Here is an 11045-nt window from a genome sequence, read left to right as displayed (position 1 = left end):
GGCGGGGGGTGGGGGGCAAAATCATGCCCAGTGGGGGATCACTGTTCTTAGGGTAAGATGTGCTTAGGCCTATTTTCTCTCTAAAATCAATATAATAGTCTCACCTTTTTTTTTAACTTTTTTAATAAAGCTTATTTATTTTGAGAGAGAGAGAGAACAAGCAGGGGAGGGATAAAGAGAGAGAATCCCAAGCAGATTCTGTGCTGCCAGCTCAGAGCCCAACGTAGGGCTTGAACTCATGAACCTCGAGATCATGACCTAAGCTGAGATCAAGTCCTGCGCTTAACTGACTGAGCCACCCAGGCATCCCAAGTGTCTCACCTTTTTACCAGAAACAGATAATAAGAACAGCTCATTCTCACTGAGCTGCAGGGCAGTGGCTACTTTAAGATCTTTAGCTGTATTGGGGCGCCTGGGTGGCTCAGTTGGTTGAGCGTCCAGCTTCGGCTCAGGTCATGATCTCACCGTTCATGAGTTCGAGCCCCACGTCGGGCTCTGTGCTGACAGCTCGGAGCCTGGAGCCTGCTTCAGATTCTGTGTGCCCCTCTCTCTCCACCCCACCCCTGCTTGTGCTCTGTCTCTCTCTTTCAAAAATGAACAAACATAAAAAAAAATTTTTTTTTAAAGATCTTTAGCTGTATTCACACGTTTAACCCTCCAGTAGCCCAATGAGGCAAACATGACTATTATACCCATCTTGCAAACAAGAATACTGAGATAATACAGGATTTTAGCAACCTGCCCTGTCTATACAACCAGTAAATGTGAAATAAGGATTTAGATCCAAGTAAACTGACTCCAGAGTCCATGTTGTATATACTCTGTACTATGCAAATTAAAAGCAAGAAGTTGCAACCCGCTTTATTGACATTTCCAACCCATGATCCAACCAGTCAGATCTCATAGAAGCCCATCCAATCAGAACTCAGCACCGCCCTGATCCTGAATGACTCGGAAGGCAAACTGTTGGAGGAAATTGAGTGATCATCTTAGAGTCGTGGCCACGAATAAAATAAGTTCATGTTCACTGAAAAAATAAAAATAAAAACTATGGACAGAGAGAAAGGGAAAATTTTGAATCGGGATAAGCCAGAAGGTAAAAGCTGAGACACTAGAAGAATCGATCTACCTCATGCATGATGTTGGTCTTCTGTCCCTCTTCTTCAAAAATAGCCTCTGACCTCTATAGTCTCTTCCAGCTGAACAAAGCCGTGGTCCCATAAGATATGAGCTGTCCCCAGGAGACCAAAGACTGGAGTTGCCAGTTTTAACATATAAGAAACAGGACGCCCAGGGGCACCCAGGTGGCTCAGTCGGTTAAGCATCGGACTCTTGATTTCGGCTCGGGTCATGATCTCATATGGCTCGTGAGTTCAAGCCTGGTGTAGGGCTCCGAGCCGATGATGCGGGACTTGCTTGGGATTCTCCCTCTCCTTGTTTCTCTGCCCCTCCCCTGCTCGCTCTCTCCTTCTCTCTCACACACAAAATAAATAAACTTCTAAAAAATTAACGAATACAGGATGCCCAGTTAAATCTGAATTTCAGATCAATGAATGATTTTTATAAGTATGTCCCATGTAATACTAGGGATATACTTACGCTAAAATAAGATGCATGTGTTGATCTGAAACTGGGAGTCCTGTATTTTCTCTGGCAACTCTTCCCCAAGACAGACTGCTTGGATCGTGTCCACTAAAAAGGAAAAAAGTCCCCTCAAGAGGCCACCACACTTCCCAGAGCCCAGTCTTCTCCCTAAAAGGAAGACCGTGAGGACCCACCTGGCCCCTGCCACCCCCCAGGTGCCTAGACAGGCCCTCCCACTCCATCCCCTCTCACCACTCCCGCCCCGGTCCACTCTCCTGCCCTTTATACCCACTTGGAGAATTTCCACTGACATAAGGATACTCAGGGGGTTAATCCTCCTGATACCAAGTCACACGTTAACTCATTCCCTCCAGGCCAAGGATTAAATCCTGTCCATGTAGGGGTCAGGGCTTCTGCAGACCCTGAGAGCAAAGCACCCCACCCCCAAGTGAGGGGAGGCTCGAGGGAAAGGGAGGGACAGAACACAGGGAGAGAGAGAAGGAAGGAGGGGCCGCCAGCCGGGTTCCTGTCCCCCCACAGAGCCAGCTCAGATTCGGCTCTAGGAACAAGTCAGCCACAGAAGCGGCGGCAGCTTCTCTCCTCCAGCTAAGGACAGCAGGCACACAGACGCACGGACAGAGGTGCTAGGCGGAAGTCCTCAGCCCCCAGCCGTTCGGCCGGGCCTGGCCCCATGGCCTTCAACGACCTCCTGCAGCAGGTGGGGGGTGTCGGCCGCTTCCAGCAGATCCAGGTCACTCTGGTGGTCCTCCCCCTGCTCCTGATGGCCTCCCACAACACGCTGCAGAACTTCACCGCGGCCATCCCCACCCACCACTGCCGCCCGCCCGCCGAGGCCAACTTCAGCCAGGACGGGGGGCTGGAGGCCTGGCTGCCCCGGGACGGACAGGGGCAGCCCGAGTCCTGCCTCCGCTTCACCGTCCCCCGGCGGGGACCACCCTTTCCCAACAGCACAGACGCCAACAGCACGGGGGCCACAGAGCCCTGCACCAACGGCTGGATCTATGACAACAGCACCTTCCCCTCCACCATCGTGACTGAGGTGAGGAAACCCGGGACCCCCCTGCTCTGTGTGACAACCAGACTTGCCTTCCCCACTGAGACAGACAGACAGAGGCTCCCGCGCGCGCGCGCGCGCGCGCACGCACGCGCACGCACACGCGCGCGCACACCTGTCTCAGATTTTCCAGAGACCAAGATGGGAAGATAAAGAAAGAGGTTCAAGGTGGGGGCCTTTGTAGAAAAGGGGGATATCAGAGTCCAGGGAAGTCTCTCAGCTACCGGGACTGGGGAAGCAAACGGGGACGGGGAGTGTCAGGGAAGGGGCTGACTGCAGGTCTCAGAGGGCCAGCCCAAGGGACGGGAAGGGGAGCCTTGCCGCCCAGGCTGGTCTCTGCCTGACCCTTGCCCCCTCTCCCCACAGTGGGACCTCGTGTGCTCTAACAGGGCCTTACGCCAGCTGGCCCAGTCCTCGTACATGGTAGGGGTGCTTCTTGGAGCCATGGTGTTTGGGTACCTGGCAGACAGGTCAGTCCTGGGTAGAGCCAAGGGGCCGGGCTGGGCCCCGGGCCTCGGCTGGGTTCACGGGAACCAAGTGGGAAGTCGGCCTTACCACCCAGGGGCTGGTTTGAGGACCTTCGGGGCCAGCCTCGTGATACCGCACAGGTCCTCAAAAGACCAAGGCAAACGCTCCTCTCCCTACCCAGCCTGGCACCATCAATCCTCAGGCCCCCTACTGCTGTTCTCCCCTCCTTCCCCCCACAGGCTGGGCCGCCGGAAGGTGCTGATCTTGAACTACCTGCAGACAGCCGTGTCAGGCACCTGTGCAGCCTTCGCTCCCAACTTCCCTGTCTACTGTGCCTTCCGGCTCCTCTCGGGCATGTCGCTGGCTAGCATCGCCCTCAACTGCATAACACTGAGTGAGGGATGCTGGGAGGGCAGGGCGGGTCCCCACTCACTCACCTCTGACCACCCAACCCAGCAGCCACTTTCCAGCTTCCTCTCCCGGCTCCCCCCACCCCGGTCCTGCCATTCCCACTCCTGAATCCTCCCTGCCCTCTTTTGGGTGGCCAACATAACAGCCTTCTTCTCGAACTCCTGACCTCTCATTCAGACACAATCGCAGACTCCATTTTTTTAGGGCCAGGAGGTTCCCATGAATGACTGAAGCAGACTGGGTACAAGAGGGATTAGGGAACGGTGAGGACTGTACCCAAAGGAGAGTCGCATCCCCATCCGGAGGGGCCAGGGCCACTCAGCTGCTCTAGCCAGAAGGTTCAGGGCTGTCAGATCTCACTCCCTCCTCTTTATTAACGCAAAAATAGCCCCATTTTTTAATGTTGGAAATTAATTCCAATATTTTTAACACAGGTCAAGCCAGCATCGTGTAGACCAAACCCATTTAATGGACTGAGCGTGGTCTGTCCGTGAACCATCAATGTGCTCCCTCCGATAGGTCACTCCCTTTCCCCTGGTTCTCAGATAAGGAACCTGAGACTGGAGAGAAGGGGAAGGATTTGCCCAAGGGCATCCCTCGAGCCCAGAAGGGAATCTATGGATTGGAGGTCCTCTGGACTACAGGAATTAACCCGGGTGGGGCCAGGGCAGGACACCTAGAAAATTCAGCCCCCAAATCCAGTCTGTTTCCAAGTCATTGGCCCAGCAGCCAAATCAGGAGCCCACAAGGAACAAGGCTAGGCCTCTTCACACCCCAGCAGAGAGGTGGTCCGACTCCCCCCTTGACCCTCCCAGATGGAGAAAAGCCGCTGTCTCCTCCGAGCTGCTCTGGCCGCTGAATCGGCCCAGGCTGGGGAAAGCCAGAGGAGAGGCTGCTGTTGAGAGAGCACTGAATGGTCAGAAATGCTCTGAAGGGAAAAGGGGCCCTCGCCAGGACAGTAGGTCGGGGGGCAGCAAACCCCAGCAGCGGGGTGGAGGGAACAATTCCTAGGGATTCTAAACCCATCTCCCCATTCCTACGTCCACCGAAAGTCCCCCACGCCCCCCATCAAGGAACCCACCCTCATTAGATGTGTCTTCCACTGAGCCTTGGGACAGATGAAAGTTTGGGTGGAGAGAGGGGTCTCTGCCTGTCCCGCCCCCGGGGGGTCTCCATCCACCCGCAGCCCAGCCAGATGCACCACTCTGTTCTAACCCTCTTTCCAGGTTTGGAGTGGTTGCCCATCCACACGCGGGCTTGTGTGGGCACCCTGATAGGCTACGTCTACAGCCTGGGCCAGTTCCTCCTGGCCGGTGTGGCTTATGCTGTGCCCCACTGGCGCCACCTGCAGCTGCTGGTCTCCGTGCCTTTCTTCGCCTTCTTCATCTACTCCTGGTGTGTGGGGCCCAGGGTGGGCAGGGCTGCAAAGGAGCCCAGAGGGCTGCAAGGGACAAGACGTCCCCCAGATCTCACACACGCTACCCCACAGAATCAGAGAAGGTCACACCTAGACCAGTGCCTCTGAGGCTGTGCAAGGAAGGACCTGCCCTGGGTATCTGGTTCTTCAGCTTCCCCCGGCTTCCTCCGGCTTCCCCCGGCTCTCCAGCCTGCCTGAACTGCTCTCTTTACTTGGCGCCCAAAAGCTGAGCTCCTGAGTCGGGGAATGAGTCATCACCGAGCTGGACACTGCTTTGTGGTCTTAGCAGAAGGGATCTGGCCAAACCTCTGGGTTCCCAGCCTTAAAAGAAATCCCACTGCAGGCCCCTGGGAAGCCCACCCCCTGCCCCCAGCCCAGCAGACTGGAACTGAAGCCACCTTGACCCCTATCCTCACCCCGGCTCCCAGGTTCTTCATCGAGTCTGCCCGCTGGCACTCCTCCTCTGGGAGGCTAGACCTCACCTTGAAGACCCTGCAGAGAGTGGCCTCGATCAATGGGAAGCGTGAAGAGGGGACCAAGCTAAGTATGGAGGTGAGACACCCCCCCCACACAAGACCTCCTGTGACACCCTACCAGGATTCCACCCTCAAACCCTGAACTCAGGTCCCAGAGGGCTTCCCTGAGTAAGGGGTTAGGCTGGGAGGAGCTTCTGGAGGAGTCCAGGCCCTGAGCCCTGCCCATCCTGGCAGGTGCTCCGGGCCAGTCTGCAGAAGGAGCTGACCATGGGCAAAGGCCAGGCATCCGCCCTGGAGTTGCTGCGCTGCCCCGCCCTTCGCCACCTCTTCCTCTGCCTCTCCATGCTGTGGTAGGCCCAGACAGACCTAGTGGCAAAGAGATAGAGAGACAGCCTGAGAGACGAAAGGCTGGCTGGGGAGAGAGAGTGGATATAATGAGTGGAAGAAGCCAGGCAAAAGGGAGGAAAAGGCAGCACACCTGCCGTGAGGGGCGGCAAGCCTCCACCAGGGACAGTCTTAAAGAACGGGATGACCTCCAGCCTCAGTTCACCCCTGGTCCCCACACTGGCCATCCATCTCTCCGTCTTCCCCTTTTACCAACTCTGTTCCAGTATGGAAACACCTCATCAGGAGTGGTCACCCCCAGAGTCCATAGAAGTATACCACAAAGGCAAAGACCCGTCTGGCTTACAAAACATTTGGAGACGTTCCTGGCCCAGCAGTGCCTGCCAGAGACACAAACGTGGGCAATAAGATGCCCAAAACTCGTCTCCAAAAGTAACACTCTGGCCAAGGCTGATCCCGGCCAAAAATGTTCCTTTCCCGTTGCAACGTTCCCCATTTCCTCTGATGTGCTACCTTCCTGATGCCGCCAACCGCAATCCCATGATAGTTAGAAGCACGCTCCACATTTCGATCGACGAATTCTCTGGTTCCGATTTGGGATTTACTCCCGGTTGCAGGTCCTATCCAATCACCCAAGCTTCATTTCGTGGGCTCTTGACTTCTTAAGAAGCACCCATCCCAGAACCATCCCAGAACCATGCACAGGTCTGCAAAGCTCTGACCTCCCCCCAACACCTTGACCCTGAAAGATACGGCTTGAAAGTCCACCTGCCCTTGGGCCAGTAGCAACAGATAAGATAAAGACTAAAACTAAGTAAATCTTAACATGATGACTAAGCCAAAACCCCCTAATACACCGGGGACTCTAGTTAGCAGAAGATGGAGAAAGCTGGGGTATTGGAGAACTACCCCCCACTTCCACGAAATACATACTAAATGTCTGACGAAATATCAGCCAAGGCAGATTCCAGCTTCTTAAGCAGGGAACCCAGTGTGGCTCGCCCCCATTTTGAATGAGCACCCCCTCTTTTATGCCTTCCTGACAAACTCCATACCCCTCCCCCCCTCCCCACTAGGTTTGCAACTAGTTTTGCCTACTATGGGCTGGTTATGGACCTGCAGGGCTTTGGGGTCAGCATCTACCTAATCCAGGTGATTTTTGGTGCTGTGGACCTGCCTGCCAAGCTTGTGGGCTTCCTTGTCATCAACTCTCTGGGCCGCCGGCCTGCCCAGATGGCCTCCCTGCTGCTGGCAGGCATCTGCATCCTGGTCAATGGGGTGATACCCCAGGGTGAGCACCCAAGAGTACCTTGGCCCTTCATCTTTAGCCCTATCCCCAGATTCTCAGCCCCTACTCCCGAGCTCCCACTGACTCCCTCCTTTCTCGCCAGATCAGTCCATGGTCCGAACCTCCCTTGCCGTTCTGGGGAAAGGCTGCCTGGCTACCTCCTTCAACTGCATCTTCCTATACACTGGGGAGCTGTACCCCACGGTGATCCGGTGAGTGGGAGGGGTCTTGGGACAAGACTTTCCCTCGCGCATAGGTCAGACCCCAGAGGACCATCCAGAATGCCATGGCCCAAGGCCCGTCACGGCACTCATCCAGGCAGGGCATGTATCAGCCACTCGGTACACGCTCCATGGCTAACGCAGGTGTCCCTGCCCACTAAGCCCTTACCCGATCCAAGGAAAAGCTCTCCAAAGGAGCAGGGCAGAGCAGACAGCCAAGAAGTCACATCTCACGGGGCAATCGAGTGAAGCTCCACCTTGATCTCCAAGGCACAAGTTAGAAGCTGCCACCAATTCTTAATTTCATCTATAAACCAAGTGGTCCATCTGAAACCAAAGACCAAACGGGAGAGTTCTTTCTTATCACAAGGGCCACATTTAGTACGGGTGGCGCTTGGTAGCCGGACGGATACACGTAGCACTGCTTCCTGAGTGCCACAATTGGGGAGCGGGGCCGGGCATTTTTGCATTAAGAAACAAGAAACACGTGTCTGTTTTAAGAACGGGATGCAAAATTCGCGAGAGGTCAAAGAAAGGCCAGGCTGCCCTAGGCTGCTCGGAACCAGCAGGGTCATGGTCACCGTCCTGTGCCTGCATGGGACTTCAGGGGAACGAGCAACAGTAGAAAGCACTCACTATGTGCCAGGCACCGTCTTACCCTTTTTGACAAATATCAACTCATTTCGTCCGCAGAGCAAGCCTATAAGGTAGGTGCTATGGCTATTCCCATTTGATGAGTGAGAAAAGTGAGCCACAGAAGGGTTAGGTGATTTGCCCAAGGTCACACAGCTTGTAAGTGGGGAAGCTTGGATTTGAACTCAAGCACTTTGTCTCCTGAGTCAATGTTTTTAACCTCTGCTTTCATAGAGAAGGTTCTGAACAGTCTCAGCGTGCAGTCTCCAGGTCCTCTCCCCTGGGGATTCTAATCCAATAGGACTGTTTGCTCCAGAGCAACTATAACTCAAAATCCACCCCACCCCACCCCCACCCCGCCCCAGTGATCTGAGCACCACCGGCCTAACTGAACTGTCTGATTTGACAGCTCAGGAAACTGAGGCCCAGAGATGAAAAGGGACTCTTCCTAAGGTCACACAGCAGGTTAAGGGCCGAGGGGAAATTCAGTCTCCTGATTCTTTGGCCAGAGCCTTTCCCCACCTGTTTTTGGTTTTTATGGTTGTCTGTTTTTGTTTTTGTTTTTAAATCTCCAAAACAGGGATGCCTGGCTGGCTCAGTCAGTAGGACATGCGACCCTTGATCTCGGGGTTGTGAGTTCAGGCCCCACGTGGGGCTCCAATAAAGAAATAAATAAAATTATTAATAAAGAAATAATTATTTTTTAAAAAGATCTCCAAGACAAACGGCAAATTGGTTTGTCAGTCAAATGGGGGAAGAGACGAGGGACCAGGAGGCCTCAGCCTGAGCTGCCCTGACCCCCGCACCTCAGCATTCGTGCCAGAACAATGACTGACACCACCCCACCTTGGGCCCCACAGGCAGACAGGCTTGGGAATGGGCAGCACTATGGCCCGAGTGGGCAGCATCGTGAGCCCACTGGTGGGCATGACTGCTGAAATCTACCCCTCCATGCCTCTCTTCATCTACGGTGCGGTCCCTGTGGCTGCCAGTGCTGTCACTGCCCTCCTGCCAGAGACCCTGGGCCAGCCACTGCCAGACACGGTGCAGGACATGGAAAGCAGGTGGGAGCAGGGACTTACCCCAGGTCACGCACCCTAGACTCCTGGGGCTTCCGGCTCCTGGAAGCAGTAGATGTTTGGGGCAGAGAGACGGTAGCCGGGCACAGCTGAGTAGAGAACTCCCCGGAAGCCCCCGGCTCCTGGCCCTGGCCTGGAGGCTGCATACCCAGGACACCACTCTCCTGCCCCCCCAGGAGGAGAGGAAAGCCAAGACGGCAGCAGCAAGATCAGCAGAAGCAAATGGTCCCGCTCCAGGCTTCCGCACGAGAGAATGGACTCTGAGCACTGAGAAGGGACCTCACAGAGCCTAAAAGGAAGTGAGGGTCCCACGGGTCCTGAGCCACCCACTGGAGGAGGGGAAATGGCAGCCCAAGTGTCCAGGCTGTGGTTCAGGAAAGCACCTCCCAGGGGTCTCCCTCCGTGAATAGACTCCACCAAGACCACGTCATTAAAAGGTCCGTGTGCATCTCCTTTGGTCTCTGTCGTCTCAAATGTCATAGTCACTCCACATCAGCCAGTGGCCAAAAGTTTATACCGTCCAATCCCTGCCCTCAACCTCCAGTATTTCATAAACCCTCCCCTGCCCCTACTTTCCACCCTCTTCCCTCCCTCCTTCTCTACCCTATTCAAATACTTCTATGAGTTTTTAATATCTTATGCTCCTCCCTTCCCCCCTTCCCAGTTTGGAAATTGACAAGGGACCGAATGGAAGCAGCCAATCAGAGGCTTTGTTTCAGGCTCCTCCCCCTCTGTGAGGGCAAATGGGAATCTCCTGCAGCAAAGAGGGGGGAAAAGGACCACAGACGCTGGCCCTTGATCCTCCAGATCCCAGCAGGGTCCAAACTCAAAACCAGCTTGTCACTTCCTGCCTTGCAGCTGGAGGTTCCGTCCACTAGCCACCCTAAGCCTTCCTTCCCACCACCCTTTGCGGATTTTCTTCGCTGGTCTGCCTCCTGCAGGCAGGAAGGGGAGACAAGGGAGGAGGGAAGGGGGAAGGGTAGAACCGAGCCAGAGAGAGCCAGCACCAACTGCCACTTTGACGCCAGGCACTGCCCTAAGCACTTTGCATATACTGACTCGTTTAATCTTCCCAGTAACTTTCTAGAGATAAGTACTGTTTTTATCCCCCCATTTGAGAAATGGGCACAGAGTGGTTAAGTCACTTGCCCAAATTCACACAGCTAGTAAATTGTGGAGTCAGGATTAGAACACAGACAATCCACCTCTGGAACGCATGCGCCTGACCCCCTCCACTGCCCAGGGCTATGAGGCACTGAGACTTTGGCCTCTTGCACCCCCAGGACTTGGCTTCTTCCCCTCCCTCCTGGACTGAAAGGAGAGAGAAGGATAAGGGGGAGGAGAAAAAGAATCCTGGTCAGAACCATGCAAAAGGAGGGACGGAAGGCAGTTTAGGGGTCACAGTCAGGAAAAGAGGAGGCTATCCGATCCCCTGTGTCGGCAAGGGAGCTCATTTCAAGGAAGTCCCCGGCCATGGGAAAGACAGCCCTCTTAGCGCCCCCAGTGGCAAGGGTCAGGGCACCAGCCATCCCCTCTTGCAAATGTGCCTTCTCAGTCATGTTTGTCCCCCTGGTACATTGCCCATCACTCATTCCCCTGCAGCTGACTCAGCCCCTCCCCATTCCTCGGGGAAAGTCCACACCTCTGAAGTTGTACACATTGTCTTCCAGGTAAGACACAGGGCTCTAGCTGAGTCAGGGCAACCTGGAGAGGGGAGGTAACCCAGAGCTGCCCTGAAGAAGCCACAAAGCCCTGGGACGGCACACACCAGCTGCACGGAATCCATTTCCCCAGCTGCTGGCCAGGAACTTCCTGTGCTCACCCCATACCTTTGGCCAGACGGAACTTACCTTCCTTCCATTTTTAAGTCACCAGCAGGTGACTTCTGACCTGTCTCCTCAAGGAGTCATCTGTAGAACACTGGCTCACATCCCATCCTCTCACAGTGGCCCTGAGCCTGAGTTTTTATACTGTCACGCCTCACGTCAGTGGTCTCAGATGTTGTCCCTAGTTTTGACCATAAGGTCCTATCATCGGCCAGGATTTGT

At 54.8% G+C, this 11045-nt stretch overlaps 1 protein-coding gene across 3 annotated transcripts; it reads left to right on the top strand.

Annotated features, from left to right (window-relative positions):
- Positions 1-1939: 1939 nt before the first annotated feature.
- SLC22A6 (solute carrier family 22 member 6) lies at positions 1940-9449 on the top strand. 3 transcript variants are annotated; one of them, XM_043581471.1, is made up of 10 exons: positions 1954-2644; positions 3026-3129; positions 3367-3521; positions 4765-4933; positions 5384-5507; positions 5666-5781; positions 6853-7067; positions 7168-7276; positions 8779-8982; positions 9174-9449. In XM_043581471.1, exons 1-10 carry the CDS (start codon positions 2276-2278, stop codon positions 9259-9261), a joined length of 1653 nt encoding a protein of 550 aa, XP_043437406.1. In that variant the 5' UTR covers positions 1954-2275; the 3' UTR covers positions 9262-9449. The 3 variants fall into 3 exon arrangements, with proteins under 3 accessions (XP_043437407.1, XP_043437408.1, XP_043437406.1); XM_043581472.1 differs by lacking the exons at positions 8779-8982; positions 9174-9449 and adding an exon at positions 7787-8494 and having other exon boundaries at positions 1940-2644; XM_043581473.1 differs by lacking the exon at positions 8779-8982 and having other exon boundaries at positions 1947-2644.
- The last annotated feature ends 1596 nt before the right edge of the window (positions 9450-11045 follow it).

This window comes from Prionailurus bengalensis, chromosome D1 (genome assembly GCF_016509475.1).
Source record: "Prionailurus bengalensis isolate Pbe53 chromosome D1, Fcat_Pben_1.1_paternal_pri, whole genome shotgun sequence".
Lineage (NCBI taxonomy): Eukaryota > Metazoa > Chordata > Mammalia > Carnivora > Felidae > Prionailurus > Prionailurus bengalensis.
This window is presented reverse-complemented; position numbering and strand designations above follow the sequence as displayed.

Bases quoted from the DNA above. Each gene is read 5' to 3' on its own strand.
- SLC22A6 (XM_043581471.1), top strand. From the start codon at position 2,276: ATGGCCTTCAACGACCTCCTGCAGCAGGTGGGGGGTGTCGGCCGCTTC. The intron at 5,782-6,852 runs GTAGGCCCAGAC...CCTCCCCACTAG, and splicing joins CTCTGCCTCTCCATGCTGTG to GTTTGCAACTAGTTTTGCCT. The intron at 7,068-7,167 runs GTGAGCACCCAA...CTTTCTCGCCAG, and splicing joins CAATGGGGTGATACCCCAGG to ATCAGTCCATGGTCCGAACC.